The sequence below is a fragment of the Daucus carota genome, chromosome 1 (genome assembly GCF_001625215.2).
Source record: "Daucus carota subsp. sativus chromosome 1, DH1 v3.0, whole genome shotgun sequence".
Taxonomy (NCBI): domain Eukaryota; kingdom Viridiplantae; phylum Streptophyta; class Magnoliopsida; order Apiales; family Apiaceae; genus Daucus; species Daucus carota.
Window position 1 is genome coordinate 52,154,417 of NC_030381.2, and position 21,708 is coordinate 52,176,124.

At 31.4% G+C, this 21,708-nt stretch overlaps 1 protein-coding gene and 2 long non-coding RNA genes across 11 annotated transcripts; 2 read left to right on the forward strand and 1 right to left on the reverse strand.

Moving 5' to 3' along the window:
• Nucleotides 1–5,721: 5,721 nt before the first annotated feature.
• LOC108211346 (uncharacterized) lies at nt 5,722–11,483 on the forward strand. Of its 9 annotated transcripts, none has more exons than XR_010288175.1 (6): nt 5,722–6,078; nt 6,194–6,296; nt 6,382–6,476; nt 6,570–7,341; nt 8,547–9,845; nt 10,158–11,483. It is a non-coding gene; the product is annotated as an uncharacterized LOC108211346 (long non-coding RNA). The 9 variants fall into 9 exon arrangements; XR_010288178.1 differs by having other exon boundaries at nt 8,547–9,688; XR_010288174.1 differs by having other exon boundaries at nt 8,547–8,879; nt 9,005–11,483.
• A 1,750-nt stretch (nt 11,484–13,233) lies between these two features.
• Nucleotides 13,234–17,668, forward strand: LOC108205340 (uncharacterized serine-rich protein C215.13). Its single transcript, XM_017375266.2, has 5 exons — nt 13,234–13,542; nt 14,431–15,108; nt 15,989–16,541; nt 16,670–16,750; nt 17,292–17,668. The coding sequence occupies exons 1-5, from the start codon at nt 13,535–13,537 to the stop codon at nt 17,343–17,345; spliced, it is 1,374 nt and encodes a 457-aa protein (XP_017230755.1). The 5' UTR covers nt 13,234–13,534; the 3' UTR covers nt 17,346–17,668.
• Nucleotides 17,669–19,548: 1,880 nt separating this feature from the next.
• Nucleotides 19,549–20,845, reverse strand: LOC135149911 (uncharacterized). Its single transcript, XR_010288180.1, has 3 exons — nt 20,574–20,845; nt 19,880–19,951; nt 19,549–19,792 (listed from the first exon to the last, which is right to left on the reverse strand). It is a non-coding gene; the product is annotated as an uncharacterized LOC135149911 (long non-coding RNA).
• Nucleotides 20,846–21,708: the final 863 nt, after the last annotated feature.

The following is a 21,708-nucleotide window of genomic DNA, read 5'->3' on the forward strand; positions in this document are numbered from 1 at the left end:
AATACACCCTGCTTCATTCTTTCATAGAATTGGAAGTAGCGAAACACGGGCCGGTTCCGCGGTTCCGCGGTTCAAGCGGTTCCAGCGGTTCCGCGGTCCGGTTCCGCCCTGCTAAATATTTTTTTATCACAAAATTAAAAATATCATATTTAATAGTATATAATATAATATATAATTATTATATCTAAATCAGTTTTAATATAACAAAAGTGAAAAATTTCTTATTTTATAGTATATAATATAACATAAAATTATTATATCAAAATCAGTTTAATATAACTTATAAAATTATTAAGTGGTGATGATTTATAAGATTTTAAAATATAAGTTAGTAGAGTGTTTAATAATTTAATTATAAAATGACATTTTTAAATAAAATTTAATTTATGTAAATATAAACTTAATATTTAAAATTTAAATCAGGCTAATTTATTTAAATATAAATTTGATACAGATTACGGTGTAGAATTCCACGGTTAAACCGCGGTTTTGCGGTTCGCGGTTCAAACCGCGGTTAAACGGTTCCAGCCTGTGCGGTTCAAGCGGGTTAAAGCGGTTTCGGGCCGGTTACGGTTCGGTTTCTCGATTCTAAACCCGTGTTCGGCCCGTACTCAGTTTCGGTTCATGCGGTTTTCGAACCGGCCCGTGTTTATACGGTTTCGGGCAGTTAAAAACACGGTTCGGGGCGTGCCGGTTCGAACGGTTCGGCCCGTTTGGCCGGAATCATGGCACCATGCAGTGCATCTGATGCACCAAACTCTGGAAGCCTTTCGTTTCAAACTTTGTAGTTCAAGTTGTGGGGCCGATCAGGTCACCGAAACAAAAAAGTGAAAAGCTATGGTTTGATGGCGTAACTCGAAATTTGAATTTCTGACTTGATGGTCAGTTATTGCTTCGACGTCTTAAAACTCTGTTCTAAAAATCGATGATTAATCACGATTAATTACGGATTAATCACCGTTCTGTAGTTCGCTGAACTGATTAAATCTCCGATTAATCACCGATCAATCCGATTAATCTCTGATCAATTCAATTAATCCTCGATTAATCTTTGCTCTGTAACTTCACCGATTAAGTCCGATTGCCGCTTTTTATAACACTGAGTTAAAAGTGACTAATTTCTTAGAAAATAATTATCTGGTCTTATATTCGTTTTCATATAAACTCACCTGAAATAAATTTGTTTGCAATAATCGAACTCCCGGTAATTTAAGATTACTTATAATGTTTGACTTTACTTATTTGTGAAATAAAGTAAATTGATATGTGTGAAATGATTATCTAATTAATTAATTTTTATTTCATATTTAATAAAATAAATTTAATTAATGTTTTATACATTTACTTACTTGAAAACTACAATTATCGACCAGCTGACTGCGTAATATCTGAATCACTGTATAAAAGACAGGTGGGAAGTCAGAGGTTTATTATTGAGATAAAGTTAGATGTTTGAGATATTAGTTAGGATCATTTCAATGCGTTAAGTTAGTTATTGATAGTTAGCGGATTGAAATGAATGTTTGAAATAAAAAAAATTAATTTTCAAAAAATTATTTTAAGATTGTTGAATTAGAGGTCCTCTAATATGTTATTAAAACAATTTTACGAAAAACCATTAACTAAAATATTTAATTCGACCGGTTAATCAAAATATCTAATTAAATTTATTAACCACTAATTTTGAAACAGAATCAAAATAAGAGGGCGTCATGGAGTATATATTACACGAGTCAGACTCACACACAGTACAGGGTTGATCACGTGAGTTTGAACCTGATGGTCTGGGCTAGGGGTGAGCATTCGGTCGGTTCGGTCCAAAACCGGACCGAACCGAATAGACCGAGAACCGAAGTTTAGATTTTTTTCGGACCGAACCGGACCGAAGTTTTATAATGGACCGAACCGGACCGAACCGAAATAATTCGGTTCGGTCCGGTCCGGACCGAAGGAACCGAAATTATTTTAAAAATAAAAAAATATTATATTTTTTAACTAAAATTCATAATTTATTTTAAAATTTTCATATTAATTAATCACCCCCAATTCATTAAAGATACATATAATTAAATTTACAAACTAGATATTATAATTATAACATATAAGATACATATATAATATAAATATAAATTAAAATTATATATATTTTGGACAATTCGGTCTATTCGGTCCGGACCGAAATATTTTTTTACGGACCGGACCGGACCGAACTTTATTTCGGTCTATTCGGTCCGGACCGAATGGACCGAACTTTCAGAAAATTAGGACCGAACCGAATTACACGGTTCGATCCGGTTTTTCGGTTCCGGTTCGGTTTTGCTCACCCCTAGTCTGGGCCATCTCCACCCAACAGTGGAAGTGTGGAACCTTGGTCTAAATCTTGATTTACGTTATTCTTGGACAAAATTTTACTTCGAATTTGTATATCAAGATTTAACTGTTCTAACGAATTATATATTTAATTTTTTTTGAAACTAACGAATTATATATTTAATATTTTAAAATCTCAACGATAACTAGGATCACAAGTTATAATTAAATTAAATTATATCATGTGTAATCTCTATTCTATGTTAATATGTCAGTTATTTTGAATTAAATAAATTTGAAAGTGTTTAATATAATTATATTCATAGTTAATTCAATTTAATTTTAAATAAAAATAATATTTCATTATTAAAAAGTTTAGAGTGAGAAATAGTGACGATTAAATTTAGACTGAAATTTAAATTAATATTAAAAAATTTTAAATCAGAATTAATCTAAATTTTAACCTTCACATATTTTTTGAGTAGCTCGGAGACCCGTAGCTTTTGTATATACACTCAACAAACAAGATTACAAAATCCCCTTCACCTTGACCGCCTTCTCTCGTAATGGTGTCGTGCACACCTCATAGCTATTCCCATATTTCTTGTTTTTGAGCTTGGAATACCAGCTAAGATATAAATTACCATAAATAATTTAGTTTCATAATCAGGCACAGTTATACATCCCTACCACACATATATGCCACATATACATGGTCTTACTACACTACAAACTTTTTTTAAAAGAATTATATATTGAAATTAAAAAAAAAATTAAATTACATCGAAATATAATAATATGAAATGCAAATTAAACGTTGAGATACGAAGAAAAATATAATAAAATCGGACTTAAATAAAAGTTCAGCTATGGCAGGAAAGCAAATTGAAGTCAGAGAAGGTGTATGCTAATTGTGTAATAACTTTTATGAGCGATTGAGGGTCTGTTTGGGATTGCAGTTGAAAATTGCTGGTGCTGTGAGTAAAAGTGCTGTTTAAAAAAGTGTTATTTATAAAAGCTGAGACTGTTTGGTAAATTTGATTTCAAATGTACTGTTTGAGTAAAAGCTGAAAACAAACTGTTTGGTAAATTTTTTATTAAATTGCTGTTTGGAGTTATAGTTATAAATAAAATAATATTTTATTCATTATTTTATATACAAATATTGAACAACAAATTATAGTTGTATAAAATAAGATAATAAAAAATTAATTAAGTTTTAACAAAGAAAAAAAAGGATAAAAATTAAGTTATAGGAGTAATGGAAAAGGAGGATGCATGATGCTTGCTTTATCAGTTATCTTAATGAAAAAGTAATTTATTGTTGTTTACTATACATTATTACAATAAAAATGTTTTATACGTGCAAGTTTTATTAATACTGCTTTTTTTTAAAAAAATTAACTAATTTTTTTTGTAATGTATCAGGTTTTTAAAAGAATATATATTATCAGTATTAATATATATATATGTATATATTAATACTAATAAATTATATATATATATAATTTATTACAAATTATATATATATATATAATTTGTAATAATATATATTTCATAAGTTCATTTATAAGTTATTAAAGTCAATCTCTTCATTACACTAAAAAAATATAAAGTAAGTAATATTAAAATTTATGATTAAAAATTATATTCTATTTGCAAAACTATATAATTGAGGTGAAATATTTTCAACAGTAACTTATCAATTATTTTTTATATTCAAATATAAAATAAAATAATTTTTTAGTATTACGTAATTTTAAATGCTTAACGGACAATAATAATCCAGATTAAAATAAAAAAAAGTATTTCATAAGTGTGTATGGCTTGTTCTGTTTTTTTGTTTTAATAAAAAAACAATTGCATGTACTAGGGTTTGATGCCAGGACTTGTAATAGCGGGGCGCAACAGCCGCTTTTGTGCAAAGCAGGGGTATACCTGCTTTCTGTAAAAGCAGCTTTTAGACAAAAAGCGCGGTTAAAAAAAGCTGCTTGAAACGTTACCAAACAACCTTGTACCAGCTTTTTGACAAAAAGCTGCTGTTGTGGTTGACAACCACAACCCCAAACAGGCACTGAGGCCTTGTTTGTTTCCGCGGATTTATAGTTACACAGGAACCCACACTTACGTGGAACTAGGTTACAGTGTGTGTCTACTGTGAAACTCAAAAATACAGTGTTTGGTTGATACTTTATACAGGTCATGTAACTATAAAATTTTGACAATTTAGATAATATCAGATTAACACCTTATAGATATATAAATAAAATAAAAATGATTTGAGTGTACTATAAAATAATATGAATGCTAGCGTAATATAATAAATAAGATTTATAAAATATAAAAAGATTATTTGAATGAGATGATATATTAATATTATGTTAGTAATATCTAAATAAAAATAAATAAAATATATAATAAAATTTATGTTTCAAAATCTGAGATGAAAAATAAATAAAAATATTATAAGATGGATAAATTATTAATGTAAAACACACATATATAATAAAATATAGTAAATATTATTAAGGAAAAAAAATATTATTTGTAATAATTGATATATGTAATATGAATAGATCCTAAATAGAAAATATTATATTATTAAATAATTAATTTTGATATAATATAATTTTTATAATTTAAATTTTGTAATTTGACCATGATATATCTAAATATGTAAAATTATAATATTTTAATAAAAACTAATAAAAAGCAAACAACTGTGTAACCCAGAGTAACCACGTTTCAACTATGTAAGTAGGTTACACCGTTTCACAGGAAGTTGAGATTCCATGGAAGTCTAGGTTACATTGTTTAATTTTAATATCATATAACCAAACACTGTAAGTGAGACAAGTTCCAAGGAAGTCTGGGTTACTACGCTGGGTTACAGCCTACCAAACGAGGCCTTATATTTTAATTGTGGTTTGTATTTGAAAGTTGAAACTTATCAAACAAATAAATATATTTGATGTGATTTTTTTCAAAAAAATGGATTTTAATTTTAAAATAATTTATTTACATTTGTTTTTTTTTTTTTTTGAAACCAATTTATTTACATTTGTTAATATCTATTTTTAAAATTTAGGTAGACACTTAATATGTGTTCACAATGCTCTGCGTTTCTGGTGTGTGACACCCGTATACCTATTCAACTAATTCATTTTTTCTTTAGAAATAATCCAATATTCCATAGATAAAATCCCTATATTCTCCCCACCGGTGCTTTGAAACAATTGTAATCTACACACTCGGAAAAACTCTTTAAAAGCTTTAAAAATGCACTAAAATTAGAAGCTCGTTAATCAAATAATCCATGTAGGTCCATAATCGAAACCGAATAGATCTAAATTGGGTATCAATATATTCTAAATTCCTGCTAATGCCCATTCAGCATATGGATCTTTTTATATGATCCGACCCAGCAGTTAACTTCCCACAGCATTCCTCTTTCTTCTCTCTTTTCCAAACTGCTCCATGATTTCAGGACCCGTTCCTGACCCACTATTCAATATATTCTACTACAGTTTACAAACCTGAATTCAAATTTTGTTTGTTCAAAACACGGAGAAACTGCTCCATGATTTCAGCAACCGATACACACGTTCACATTCAAAATCAAGCATCTTTCGAACCTAATCAGTGATAAGATCTCATGGGGAATTTTTTTTTTATTTTTAAATCCATCTCTTCCCTTTCATAGGTGGTTATCAAACAAGTACAAAAAATCCGCTCTGTGTTCTGTGCCACCTTCTTCTATCCGAGAGAGTGAGTTTTTAAACCTTACTCACGGTTCTTATGTCGTCTTTGTTTTGTTTTCATCCTGTATTGTTTTCTCTCTTCTCTTTATTTCCTGTTCTTTATTTTCTGTTTCATCGTCTAGACCATAGAGGACGTCGTGTTGATGAAAATGGACTTGCTGGTGATGTTATTCAGATGATTGAAAATGTCCACCCCAATTCACATACCACGCGCGGGAACTAATGGTAAACTACTCTGTAGAAAATTTTAATCAAAGATTTTGTCCATTCCTGTTTGATTGTTGTTCCAATACAGATTTCATTAAAACAGGCTTCCATCTCTTCGTATCACAACCAAGAAACTGTCAAAAGGATCTCCTGATTTTATTGCTGAGATTGTGCCAAAGAGAAATCATTCTGTGCCGGGTTAGTAACTGATAGTGCATGCCTTTGTATAAACAAATATTTATGATTGTCGTTTGTATTGTTTGATGATACCCATTTTTTGGCGTCTTACAGCTAGCGTGTTAACTGATCTTCCCCAACAAAGCAGTATCAGGAGTTTCCATAGTTTTATTGGATACTCACATGGTAAATCCTGTCATTTGTTCTTTTTAATTGTTTGCTTTTGCTGATAGATGGACATGCCCGGCACTGAATTGTACAGTGGTATCCCCTTTTCCTCTATGTTCTTTGGTCTAATGTGTTTTAGTTAAGATAGTTAAGTAGTAAGATAATTTTTTATTAACATATCCAGTTTCCCAGTAGTTTGGTTGTTTAATAATAAGTGGAATGTCAAGTTTAACTGGTTAGAATCTTTGTACCTTTTTATTAATAAATTTAATGGCCATTAAGATTAGGGGATGTAATTTTATATGTTTATTGACAGGGTTCAACGCAACAAATACCATAGAATGTTGTTGTAGAAATGCTGATTGTTCCCAGATTGACGATTTCATCATAACTCTCCGAGGCTCCGCTGCAATTGTCAGTGATTTTTGTTTATTATTCGTGGGGTTTTGGATTAATATTGCTTTGTTTGAAACCCTTTTTCAGGTTATGCTGCAAACATGTTTGGATTGCATAGTTGATATGGATTTTGCACTTTATTTTAGTAATTTTTTATTTATGTGGCAATGTAAAATATGTGTGGTTTGTGCCTATTTATTTATTATTTATTATTTATATTTATTTGACTTTTTGAGTTTATTATCATTCTTCGAGCAGGTGGATAAAATGGAGAAAGTCGCGTAAGGCAGAGTTTGGATCGGAAATGATGTTGCTTCACGAGGTTTAGTTGATTTTATTGTTGTTTGCTGCAAATTGTATGTTTAAATGGTAATCTTGGGCATCCTGATTGAGTGAATATAAATATATTAAAGTTTAATATATTTGGTGCACGGGAGCAATACCTCATGTGCTACGTGAGGTTAATATAGGACAATGTTCGACGTTCATATATAATTTTTAGATGCACACTTGTGCTCCCACTGTTTTTTGCCAAATTGTGCTTTGCTTCTTTCTTTATGAAACAGGTTGTGTGCTTTGGTTGCTGCTAATTTGCATTACAATCTAAGGTCTATATAGTATAAGTATCACAAGTAGAAGCTCCAACTAATGATAGGAGATAGGCTGGGTATATTGTTAAGTCGACCACCAGATGGTCCCTTTTACCGCATCCACGACACCTATTTTCTTTTTCTTTCACCTAATAACTTTTTTTATATACCCATTTGCCATGGCTTCGTGAACTGGTTTTAGGATGGTTAGCTTCTCATGATACGACATTCAATTTGAACAAGTTCTCTTTCATTTTATTAAATTAGAATTGAGAAACATTAATTTGACTTGCAAGGCACTTGATATCTAAATTATGATAAATGGTTGGAAAAGTTATCCGTCAAATCTACATTTTTTGTGTTTTGGGTGTGGTGTTGTGAACCATTTAATTTCTTTTATTATTTTTGTTTAAATTTTTTTCTTACTACAAGTTTTGTAAATCATGTATTGCTTTGTAATTATGTTTATTGCAAGTTGGGTATTTATCTTTTCTGCTTAATTGTTGGGTATTTATCTTTTCTGTTCAATTTTCTCTTTTAGTTGGTTTTATATTATTTACAATTACCACTTTAATGGTTTCTTCTTATTTTGATTTGATTATAGTTGAACTCTGTCTCGAATTTTTTTAATGGTGTGTCCAAAATAAATGGCCCTATAAATCTGTCTTTCTTATAATGATTATAGTTGAACTATGTCTAGAAATTATATTGATAGTTTGTCAAAAATTCTGGACTGATTAATCTGTCTAAACTGTAATAGTTTGGTTGAAGTTGTCTCCCTGTTTGGCTATATGTAAGAATTATTCAATTTTAGATAAGGTCATGACTTCTCACCTTCAGGCCGTAGAATTTCTACCAAATTTTGGTCATAGTCAAGTCTTCCAAACTCCATCCTTGGATGAAGAAGAGTTAACAGCTTTGGATACTATTGTTGCAGGACAACTGTTTCGTCATGGCAAGAATCGAGACATTCCAGGTGCAGCATAAACCTTTCACTATTATGCAGGGGCAGCAGATAATATACATGGAGATACACTGAAGATGTCGATGGACTATCAAGCATATATGTTGCTGAATCCTGTTGGCGTCGTCGTGCACATCATCCCTTGGAACTTCCCGGCTCAAATGTTTGCTATGAAGGTTGCTCAATCATTAGCTGCTGGCTGCACCATGGTTGTCAAACCTGCTGAGCAGGCGCCTCTTTCAGCTTTGTACTATGCTCATATGACGAAGCTGGTAGGACACCTAAATAGTATGCCGCAATACCTAGGTTCATGTACAAGTATTATTTCTGCTGATTTAGGACCTGCATGTACTTTGTCTATCCAAGTTTATACAGTTTGTGTGTTTGCGTGACACAGTTTCACAATCTTTTACCTCATGTTTTTTGTCCAGGTACACGGATTTGTACTTCATCTCTGGCTGGTAAAACAACAAAAATGCCTTACTACCCTACCCAAAGTTCAGGTTCAAATATTATATTCATCAAGTACGAAGAATATAGTGACTTTAGCTCTGAATATATTATCAAGTCCACTATAGTTATTGGTAGTACATGCATTGGAATCAGGATTCTAATCCTTATGGTCTTTAGTTTTAGGTTATTCTAGGTCGGAAGTGAACTCCAGTTAGGCTGTTCTATGCTTTTGCAATGGAAAATGGTAGTATTACCTTGAATATATTATCTGGTATATATCAATATATGTGTCTCTTGAAATTTTGAACTACATATTGATTTCAATTTTGTGTATAGATCCTAAGCGCAGATTACACACTTGAGCATGCATACATAAACAAGTTAAGTCGAGAAACATGACAATATTTTGTTTGATATGACTACTGAAAAGAGATGAGTGAATTTGCAGAAGTTATATAAGAGCTTGCACAATAGCTATTGGACTTGCTAAGTTGCTATGTGATAATCTTGACTTAAAAAAGCTTTCTACTGCTAGCGCACACAGATTTTGGCAGGATCATCTGGCAATTTCAAGATTACCATGTTAGTGGCCTCTAGCTTCTCAAAATGGCGAACGGATTGATGTTCAGCTTATGCTCCACTGTATTACTGTATCAACTTAGGTGACCAACTCACCCCCATCTCCACCTGGCTACAATTTTATACAATATATGTAGTTACTTTCATGATCAAAAAGCTCGAAATCGATCTCAAGTCGAAGGATGAGATCTATTACAATTCTCTCTAATCAGTATAGTGGCTTGATGATTTTTGTCCTAGGTAAGTTTTTTCATTTTTTAAGCCAGTCTTCTTTTTTCAAATCGATGGTTGTTTTGGTTGTGCTGGCAAGATAATTTTATGTTCCTATATAAATGATTTACGCACAACAAACTTTATTGTGAAAGGAGTAACAAATGTTTAAGAAGGCTATATATTTGTGAGCAGTCTGCTCAGCTTTTCCAACACAAAAAAGGCACAGGCATCACTAAGCAGTTGAAACAGAAAGTTGCATATCTGATCTCTCGATGAAAAATTACTTTGCGATTAAAATTTGATTGTGTGCTCGCTAACAGTTTTCTTTCTCTTTTCAAGGTGCACGCGGATGAACCAGTATTGCAAGCATTTAAACTGATGAGGTAAGAGGGATTCGGTAGGTTACCAGTGGTTGAAAGTAATGGCAATATGGTAATATAAGCATCAGAGACATTCAGTTCCTACCACTTGCACCTGCTGTTTACAAGAAATAAAGCCTAAAGGTATCGAAGTTGGGTTATTTATATTTCAGCAGCTTGATCACTTGGATGCTAATCATGGTAAGATAGTTCCAGATCGCTATTATTACTCAGCTGGTAATGTATTCACTTAAGGTTATTTGACTGCATCTAATTATGTTTTTCATTCTTTTACTTTTCATGATTCCATATCATCGTAGTGGAGTCGAGGATATACAAATTCAAAGTACCACACGTTAACGGTTAACTATCTTTTATGCCTGTAAGAGCACTATTATACTGTTTCTGGAATCCCCCGGCTGTAGCTTTCCTTTCCTGTAAACAAACATATAGCATCACAATTTAATTGCTTTAACCTTTATTTTAAATTTAAATTATGACTCCTCTTTATTCTAAAATCAGCTCCTATAATATCTTTACTGATATCCGTTGAAGTTAGTTTGTTTGACCTGTATTTCTATTCTGAGAGTTGATTATAATATTACTGGATTTACACCCTTATATCAGAGTCGTTTCTTTCTTGGAATTAGTTGAGATTTAAGATGGGATCCAGAAAAGTTAGGATATAACCACACCCATTAAGTTTCTGATAGCAAACCTCAAACCCATTGTTACGAACAACTGTGCAAAATTACTTGACATGCTGATTTTGATTGCCAAATTTCAAGCATTAAAGTTTCAACTGGTAGTATATCTATTCAAGTCGACTCAGAGCTCGGTCCTCTCCGAGTCTGCAGTGCTCTAGAAGCAAGAAGTTTATTGTTTCTTACAAGTAGAATGAATAGTTTAGACGTTAACTATGCAATTCAGAGAGCCCCGTCCACCTGCAGGAGACGGACTTTTTTTTTTTGTTTTTGCAGGCAGGAGATTGTTCTGTACAATGTGTTGAGAACGCTTCACGAGAAATTTATCCTGCCGTCTTTCTAAGAGTCCAAGTTGAGGAGCTAGCAAGGTTTCAGAGACACATTCTGTTTCTGTTGGGGACATGTTTATTAAGCTAATAAAGTTGTATAAGTTGATGGTTTTGTGAATTCCGGAGATCCTGCATCTCTTGCAAACGTGAACCAGTATATGTTGCCTATATAGAAGAATATAGTGTTCCTCCTGTGACTATAAACTGGTTTTTGGTTAATTTTTTGTACAAACTTTGTTGTCGGTATGAAATCTTCTTTCAGAATATAGTGATTAAAATCTTAGCATCTTAGCAGAGGGGCTTACAATGTTGAAATGGATGGATATAATACTTTTACCTATTTATTTATTAATTTTTTAAAAAAGAAAATAAGGTGTTTAGTGATAAAGATTTCGCATCATTTTTTATATTAAAATATATAATTTTTTTAAAAACAGAAATATATAAAAAATTGTTTTGTTTACTAAGTGTACACGTGACTAAAAAATATAAAATCGACTTATTTATTAATTCAATAATATGTAATTAATTAAAACTTATAAATAAATTAAAAAATTTAAAAGTCGAATATGAACTTATTTTATCTGATAAAAAAATACCATTTAAAATTTAAAAAATAGAGTATCATATTTTTAAATTATTATATTTCTACATAATATCTAAGTTCTGTTTTTACATTAAACTTATTGTAATAGATTACACTAATTTTGTTTTATTTTATATTTTGTTAGTATTAGGACTATTTTTAATCATATATATTTTATTTAAAAATATTATTTTTGGTTTATATTTTTATCTTTCCATTATTTCCTCTTATATTTATAATTACCAAACACAAGTCATATTCATCCAAATTTAATAATAATTATCTTCAGTATAAAAACTATCAAAAGATATCGGAAAAAGGAAAACTTGATTTACTAATTATTATAATTTTAAGATTTATGAATTATATATTTACCAGTAATATTAAAATGACATTATCTATAAATTATATCAATAATTTATAAAAAAACTCATAGCAACTTAAATACATAAAAATATATATATATATATATATACACAAAATATATTACAATACTTCTTATAAGATTTAGTCCTATTGTATTATAAACTAATTTCCTTTTATATTTATTAATTATATGTTAAACTATATTTTATGATATTTATATAATAAAACCTAACATATCAATTTCGTTTTTTATATAAAAATATATATTATAAAATAGAGACTTTCAAATTTTACTCTATTCACTTTTTTTTATTACTGACATATTCTAATAATTATTGATTGGAGATAAATTAGATTATAATCTTTTTTGAATATACTTAATATGCTTAATGACAAAGTTCATAAATATATAGTCAATAGTAAAGAAACTTTTTTTTTTGTCAAGTTTATGTATAATTTATGGTAATATAACATTTTATAAAAAATTCGATTTTCTCATCATATTTTATACCTATGGTTTAGTGATTCATTGTTAGGTTAATACATATAAACTTCAAAGTACTTTCAAATCTTCTTCGTAGCTTTAATGAGATTTGCTTTTATCACTTGGTCCAACAAGAAGGAAGGCTATGAGATTTGCTTTTATCACTTGGTCCAACAAGAAGGAAGGTAGGTATATTCATAATACGAGCCAGCTGAAAGGAGCATGCCAAGGCCTCAAGATTAATTTGCAAGGATGCAGATAGTAGTCTCTCATGAGTTCTATTGATCAAGATTTTAACAGTATCCGTGTGCGAAGCACGGGCATAAAGCTAGTTTTTGTACTTTCCTAAGACATACTAGTACAAGATACAGCCGTCCACTAATGCAGTAAAAAACACAACTTGTATAGAATTTAATAATGCAAATGGAAACTCTTAAAAAATAATTGAGAAAAAAAAAAAAAAAAACCAAAAATCACACAAGGGGATCTGTGGTGGCACAGTTTGATATAATCAAGCAACACCAAGGGTATATTAGTCAACAAAAATGTATAGAATAAATCCAACTTATCTCTCCCTTGCTTCTCCTGTTCTTGCTCCACCTCCATATTTCTCTTCCTGCAACTCTCTCCTTCTCTCTCTACCTATACATACACTCTCTCTCTCTAGGTTTCTTCATCTCAAAATTCTCATCTGGGTTTCTTGGCATTACCAAGATTTTCGATTCTAAGATAGCCCATGTAGATGATTTCTTCAGTAACTTCTCATACAAATTGATTGACCCAACTGGCCTTGTTATATGTATTCTTGTATACATACATATAATAATTCTTTTCATTGAAAGTAAAGTTGTTGTGTTCTTGGGGTTGGTTCAAATCACCTGTTGAGACATGATGAGGTCTCACCACCTTCCATTTCTTCATCTTTTTTATGATTTTTGTGATGTGTTTTTTGGGTGTTTTGAGGTGTGAAATGAGCTAAATCAATGAGTTTCTGTCAAAATTTTGGATACCCAATTGGCCAATGAGTGTCTCTAGTCTTGGTTGAATCTTATAAGATCAGTGCCATGGTGTTTGTTATTCAAAGTTTTGACATGTGTTTGATTAGTCACTTTTGAGATCACTGGTTTTTTCCATTCGTGAGGATGTATACATACGTGTACTCATGAATGGATGGAAAAAGACTGTTCATGTGTATGTCTGTAATTGAGAATCTTCTGAATTGAGCACTTTTAAGGCCTTTCTTGATGACCCTTTGTTATTTTAGTATGAATTTACACACAGAAGATGTGTGTATAATTTCCAAGATGGCCAGACAAGTTCCAGCTTCTCATCTTCTATCTGTTTTATCTTAATGGAAATTGTGTGTGTGTGTGATTTGGTGACTATTGATTTGGGTTTTTACTATTTGTGGAGATTTGTAGCAAAGAACTCATCTGTTTTCCTCATTGTCAAAGGTTTCTGATTTTCTTCATTTGTTCTGGTTGGAAAATGTCAAATCTTGATTTTTTGTTAAAACTAGAATATGTAGAGCAGTCTATTTGCAAAGATTTATATTTGGGAACAATTTTTTTGGTATTTGAGGAAATGGGCTGTGTCTGATTTCTGTTGGAATGAAGTAAAGATGAAGTCTTTATGATGAGAATGTTTTGAGTCTCTGTTCTGTTTTTTGTGTTCATCTGATTCAAGTTTCTCATTCCGGCAGATTAAATAAAGTTTCAACCTTCTTGTTATGATCTTGAATATTGACTTCGTTAATAACAATTTGGTTTATAATTGTGTCGCAGATATCAAGGATTGAGCCCGGAGAATTTGCCTTTGAGCAATGGAAGAAGATCCCATTGGAGAACTTGCAAAGAAGATGATGGTATACTTGGCAGCAACAAGGAGATTGATGATGAAAATGATGCTACAAAAACAATCCCAAATTTTGTTGAAGCCCCTAAAGGGATTCCAAAATTTAGATCTTCAAAAACAGCCCAAGATCAAAACTTTTCGACACATTCAAGCAGTGTCCCCAATTCTGTGCCAAAAAGTAACCATGAATTGAACAATAACACCACTAATACACTTCACAATGGAGGTGGTAGTGGTAGTGGAGATATGTTGTTGCAATGGGGTCATAGAAAAAGGTCAAGAATCTCAAGGTCTGTCGAAAACCGGTCAGCTGGAGCTGCTGCTGGTGGCAATGGCTTAGCTGATGATTCTTCATCATCCTCATCAACTCAATTACAAGCTATGGGGATGAAGGTTCCAAGAAGATCCATTACTTTGCCTACCCCTGCAACAACCACTGCAAGCCTAATAGAGACCAAGAATTCAAGTAATACAAATATAATGCCCCCACCATCTTCTGTTTTGCCTGATAAAATTTCAATTACAACAACAGCACCAACCAATTCTTCCAATGGCAAAGTTGGAAGTCACAAGTCCTCTAGTAAGGATAATTCTTCTCTTGTGAATAGGTATGTACAATATTTTTTCTATATTTTCTTCGGAATTGTAAATGTTTTCGTGTTCATATATTTTCGGTCAATGATAAACTATTTTACCTACAAACTACGAACTCGTGATTTGTAATACCGTTTGTAGTTTGAAATAGTTTGCGGTGGAATATTACACGATAAGTATTTATTTTTTTCCTTTCTTTTCCTTTCTAATTGAAGTTATTGTGTGCTTTACTTTTTCTCTAGTGGTAATTGTGATGGCATTTAAAACCAAGATTATTTGCATATAATATTGTGTAGGTTTGGTAATGTTGATAATGATGATTCCTTTTTTGCCTTGGTAGAGAAATCATATTTTGTTCAAGGCCTTTACCTGGTAGATAGATCTGTCATCTGTGTTGAAGAAAACTTTTATGTGAGTGATATACCCTTTCTACCCCTATGTAAAGATAATCAAACCCTAACCCATCAGTTTCTATCTAAAATCTCATAGTTGCTGCACCTTATTCTTCTTTGGTCCTCTAGTGTTTGCTTCAAAAAACAAGTCTTTATTATTCTATTTTGTTGCTTTTATTTTCCTTATTATTAACAGGTCAATTTTGATGTGTATAAATTATAATCTTGTGCTTTTCTTCTTCTTTTAATGGGGTGAGAATTCAAAGTCTGTCGGTTTCTTGGTTCACATGAATTATTATTATATGCATACACACACATCACCACATGTATATGCATCTTTTTGTTTGGAATTGCATTATTTTACATCAAATATGCAAAACCCTTTAGATTTCTTGGGAAAACAAGCCTAAAGTTGCAACCTTTATGCTCAAACAATTGATCACATACTTTCGAATTCTTGATTGTAATTCTTGGTTCTTTCTTGGAACATGAATATTTGTAGGAGGAACTTGGAAGATCGATCTGGTGGTGGAAGTGGGTCCCACCCACCGAGAAGTATTAGTGGTAGCAAGGGAGGTATTGCAGCTGCAGCAGCTTCTTCATCTAGATCCAAGCTTGTGAAAAGATCACCTCAGAAAGTTGTCGAAAAGAATGATCAGAAAAAGATTTTAGCTAGTTCTGCAGCAGCAGCTGTTTGTTCTTCTGCCTCAGTTTTGTCGAAAACTGATGAGAAAATAAATGGATTGGTCCATCAAGAACAAATTGCAGGGTTTGGCATCAGCCATCATCAGAACAATACTGGTTCTAGTTTGCCACAAGAAGCTGGTTGCAGTAACACTGCTACTACTACTAATCATGAGGATGTTGGTAGTTCGAAAAACGCAATTGGAGGCACGGCGGTGGCTGTTAACGGTGGAGGAGAGGTGCATGAGTGGCCAAGGGTCCATATTCCTCTAACAAGGAAGGAAAAAGAAGAGGATTTTCTTCTCATGAAAGGGACAAAGCTGCCTCACAGACCCAAGAAAAGGCCTAAGGCTGTTGATAGAATGCTTCAGGTAATTTGCTTAATTTTAATAAATAAATAAAAATATGTGGAATTTTGTTTATTATACTAATTGATTGATTTTGATATGTGTGTGCTTGTGGATGAGTATTAATATAGTTTGGTTTATTATATTGGCAGTATTGTTTCCCAGGGACTTGGTTGGCAGATGTGACCAAGGCTAGGTATGAAGTCAAGGAGAAGAAATGCACCACCAAAAAGGTAATCCACTCATCCAGCTAACAAACCCATACCTCTAACTGCTGTCTTTTATTATTATTTTATTAATTATATTGTATAGTTCTTTTATTAAGTATTGTTATTCAGGCCAAAGTGGAGATTTTAATAGTCAAAACGAGTGTTCTAAAATCCCGATTAATTCTTAAAAAATATTTTATTGATGTATCGATAACAGTTTTGACTCAAAAATCTCTGATTTATCGAAAAAATTCTCGGTAAATCTTGAATCTGTTGGTCAACTGATTAGTTTCCGCAACCATGGTCAAAAGACTTAAAACTCTCAAATGAAATTATTAATAACTTAAAAAAAGAGAAACCAGGAAGCCTTTAATTAAACTTTAAACGACTTTGTAGTTGTATATGTAATAATTTATAACAATTTTGAGTATGGATTTTATTTTAGTTTAATAACTTTTTTTTTAAAAAAATTATCAAGTAACAGAGGAATACATAAATTTTATTTTTTATGATTACTTATAAGTTATATCTGAATATTACTTTTTCTTTTCATCTTTCTGTGTAGCCAAAGAGAAGAGGGTTGAAAGGGATGGAGAGCATGGAAAGTGACTCTGAATAGTAATTTTCTTTATTTTATCTGAATTAAATCAATTAGCTAAAAAAACCGTTCAAGCCGGTCTGCCAGTTGACCGCTTCGTATCGGCCGAACCGAAATGGTTCAAAATGTACAAACGAATCTGGAAAAAAAAGAAGCAAAAACAGCGGAGTCGCCATGACGGAGAAGCAGCAGCAGCTTTGATGTTTCCGGTCACCGTAAGAGCTCACCGGAAATCGGTTATTTTCATTTCTAATTGTCTCTTTGTAGCCTTCTAATGTATTTTTTTTTCCTGCAATTTTGTTTTTCCATAATAATTTTGTGCATGTTTGTGCACATTTCTTGTACATCTTTTTCTTTATTTATTTTGATAATGATGAGAAAAATGCTAGATTCAAAATTTGAAATGTTGGTAGTGATTACAAATGCAATGTCAACTTTCTTCATAATAAAAGAAAACTTTAATCATTGGAGCTGTAAGAGCCCTCTGCTCAACCAAAGTCAAAGTTACCCTTTGTATAAAGTCAAAAATAAAGAGAAATGTACAGTTTACGGTGCCTAAAGTGATTAGATAAAAGTAGAAATACTATGGGCCGCTGGGCTTAAAAGAGTGACTTATTGCTTAAGGTAAAAAGTTGATTTGAAGTGAGAAGTTGATTTAGACTTATAAGTTATTACAGGTGTTTGAACACCGGGACTTATAAGTTTTTAAATGTTTGGATAACTCAACTTATAAGTTGGTATAGTTTCATAATTTTGTAATATAATTATTTGATATTTACGAAATAAATTGAGAAAAATTGATGAAAATATTAGATTAAAGTAATATTTATATTGTATACAATATGGTTTTTGGTTTGCTTTGTCTCGCATTTAAATGATCTATAAGTGTGTTTAAAAATTTATATAAATATTAATATATAATATTAATATATTTCATAAAATTGAAGACAAAAACTTAAATTAAAAAAATTCTTATATTCAATCACCTATGAATGGAGATAACATAAATTAGAAGAATAAAAAATAAATAAAAATAATACGAAGTAAAAAGGAGGAAACAACAGCTGAAAGAAGTTATAAACTCAGTCCAAAAAAAGCTCTGATTCATAGCTTATTTTATCGGCTTCTTTTGCCTTTTTTAAGCCCTTCACATTTTTTGCCAAACCGTTGAGAAAAGAGAGGAAGTGGGCTTCTGGGCTTTTAAACCCAGAAGTTTCACTCCCAAACACCCACTATGTTTTGGTTTTCTGAATCGAACCAAAAATCGGAAATATCAATAAGTATAATAGCATGACTCGATATATAATTACAAATCGAAAATTGGAACTAATCGGTTGACATAACGATTCAGGACTTATAAGAAATTTATTAAAGATTTTTTGGATGAATTAGAGACTTTTAGTCAAATCGGAGTGTAATCAGTGAATCGATTATTTTTTGAAAAAAATTAATCGGAAACTTTTAATAAATTAGAGATTTTTTAGAACATGTATACAGGTATATAACCAAAAATTAGAAATATTGATTGTAGCACTATTCAATCGAAAAATTAGAATTGTTTGTCTTGTTTCCTAAGTCACTATTATGCTTATAATTGTTCTCACATACTGAAGACTATGACAATAATTCCTCCAAAATACATCCAAATTTTGCAATGGTATATACAATTAAGAGCTCAGAAGAAATAATTAAGGTGCCCCTTTAGTATTAAGCAGACAGAGACTGTTGGGGTACAACTTGCCATGAAATATATACATAGCACTGGTATCAACTAGTTGAACTCCTTTGTTTCATTGTTATTGTCTTACTTGTTTTAAGCCTGTCCTTCACTAATAACCTACAGGAATGATTAGTGCATGATTATCCTTAAAACTAATCCAGTTTGTAATAATTGCTTCATCTTGATTTATCCATCAACCATACTGATAAAAACTCCTCACAAAAACACGTATTCGGTATACTTGTGCAAGAATAGTATTCGGTGTACTCATGCAAGAACAGATTTTTAAGAAGGTCGATGTACGCAGTCTTACCTTATTTTTATCAGAGAAACCGTTTTGGAGATTAAAACTCGTCACGAAACGGATGGAAAGGAAAATTACACCAGACTAGGACCAAAATTGAGAGTGGGTCACTTATGAAAACTCGCAAAAAATAAAAAATCATTTAGTTCTGTTTTTTTTTTGACAGAAAAAATCATTTAGTTCTTGGAATTAAACAAAAGTAACAAAGAAAAACCACATGATGATTAATGATCACCACTCTAAGTCTTCACCAGGAGCAAAATTTATTACATTTCTGTCAAGCAGTTCCTAATTTTCATTGAGTCAATCTATTTACTTGAAGCTCCGAAAAGTGTGATTTATGTTCTTGGAACTCTGAGAAGTATTATCTGTGATCTTGAAGCTCTGAGAATTATGATCCATGTTTTTGGAGCTCTGAAAAGTATTATCTATGTTGTTGATGCTCTGAAAAGAATGGTACATAAAAACCGTAATTAGTTCAATTTATCTATAATCAATGTTAAGGAAGTAGAGTCATTTGTTGTTGCACACCATTCCTCTGAAGGATCTGTTTTCTGCACATTCTTCAGACTTCTCCGATTCTGGTTTTGCACGATCCAGAGCCTAAGGCAAGACATCAGTGTCGTAAATAATGATTATGACGTAAAGCCAGATAAACTATGCTCCCTCAGTCCCATTTTATATGAATCAGTTTCCTTTTTGGATTTCTCAAAAAAATGAACCTTCTTTTCATAGCATCTATTTAAGGTTATTACAACCACACATTCATAAACTACACTTATTTAATATCTACTAACTCTATTTTTTATGTGGTTAACATTAAGTCAAGTATTTATTTCTTGAAAACCGTGTTAGTCAAAGAGGCTCATACAAATTGAGACGGAGGGGTATAATTGTGTCGTAATCTTAAATTGTGAAACCATTTGCTTTAAACCATAACCATAGGAAAGAAAAGTCACAATATGACCACTTCTCTGGCTTCATCGAACTTTGAGGATAAATAAAATACAGAATATGCAGGTCTGGTCTAATATTATATGGGTAGATCTGTTTAAGAGCATCTTTTAACAGAATATGCGATGATATAGCAACTGGAAAAGCTTCCAACTAACAGAATCACCGATGTGATTCTGGTGATTACTTGTTGTAGGTGTGTGTAATTTTGGATAATTAAAAATTCATCTCAAGTTCTGCAATAGTTAAAAAAGAAAGATATGAGTATCACCTGAATCAACGAGTCCACACGACGTCTCATCCGAGTATGCATAAAAGCTTCAGAACACTGTTGCAGATCATGTTACAATTACGATAAAACGAAGTCTGAATGTGAAGATTTTGATACCAAAATCTTTGTTGTAGTCAGAACATTCAGAAGGGAACTCCAATCATGAAAGAAGGCCTCTGAATATAAAACTAACTCCAATCATGAAGGAAGGCCTATACATATAAAACTATGATCCAAAGCAAATTGGCAATGGCAAGGCATTACACATTCAAATATGATCCGACCAATGTAATTATTGTCTAAACAAAAGAATTACAGCTTTTTCAATGCATTCTATAATGTGGCCGTTTGGCTAACCTTATTTTTCAGAAATAAAAGCTTATTTTTGAAAATGGTACAAATATAAAACACTTTCTTAACATTTATATCTAAAAAAATTTATAAAAATATACATTTTTCTAAAAAGTAGTCCTTAAATTTAACATCTAATTATTATCTTTTGTAATATTTGAACAAAGTTAAACAATTCAACAATATTTTTAAGATGTTATTTATTTTTAAGTATTAGAATCTTATCTTCCTACCCATTAAAAATATAGAAGGATCTAGAATGCTATAACAATTAAAATTACAGAAGGATATAGAATGCTATAACATTTTTCACTTGTGTAAAATCGTAAGTACAATAATACAAATTTTCCATGTATTGTTTATACAAACGTATATCTGTATGCGAGTGAGGGTAGTCCTATGTTCCGAATAACAAAGGTTTCAAATTTCAATAACCCCTTACCAATTAACCATGACAACAACTCATTCATTATAATTAAAGTCGTGTATGATATCTCCTTCACAAAGAAAACTCATAAATTTTTGTTATGATTTTTTATTTAAAACTTTAGACTCATTTTGTAACCATCATTTGTAGATGAGTGTTGATGCAAGTCTCACCAGAGCCGCAAGTGAGAATGCGGAAGGATATGTCCATGATGATGCTTGGTTGTGGAGCAGGTATGAATGTAGCTATAATTTTTATTTATTTTTACACAAGAGGCCAACAAATCAATAGTAATAAAATTTTGATCCACATTTCTCAAATTTATATGTAATAAAAATAGTAACAAATCAATTGTAA

Excerpts from the sequence above, each read along its gene's own strand:
- LOC108205340 (XM_017375266.2), top strand. Across the intron at positions 15,109-15,988 it reads AATTCTTCTCTTGTGAATAG|GAGGAACTTGGAAGATCGAT; the intron begins GTATGTACAATA and ends GAATATTTGTAG. Across the intron at positions 16,542-16,669 it reads CTGTTGATAGAATGCTTCAG|TATTGTTTCCCAGGGACTTG; the intron begins GTAATTTGCTTA and ends TTATATTGGCAG.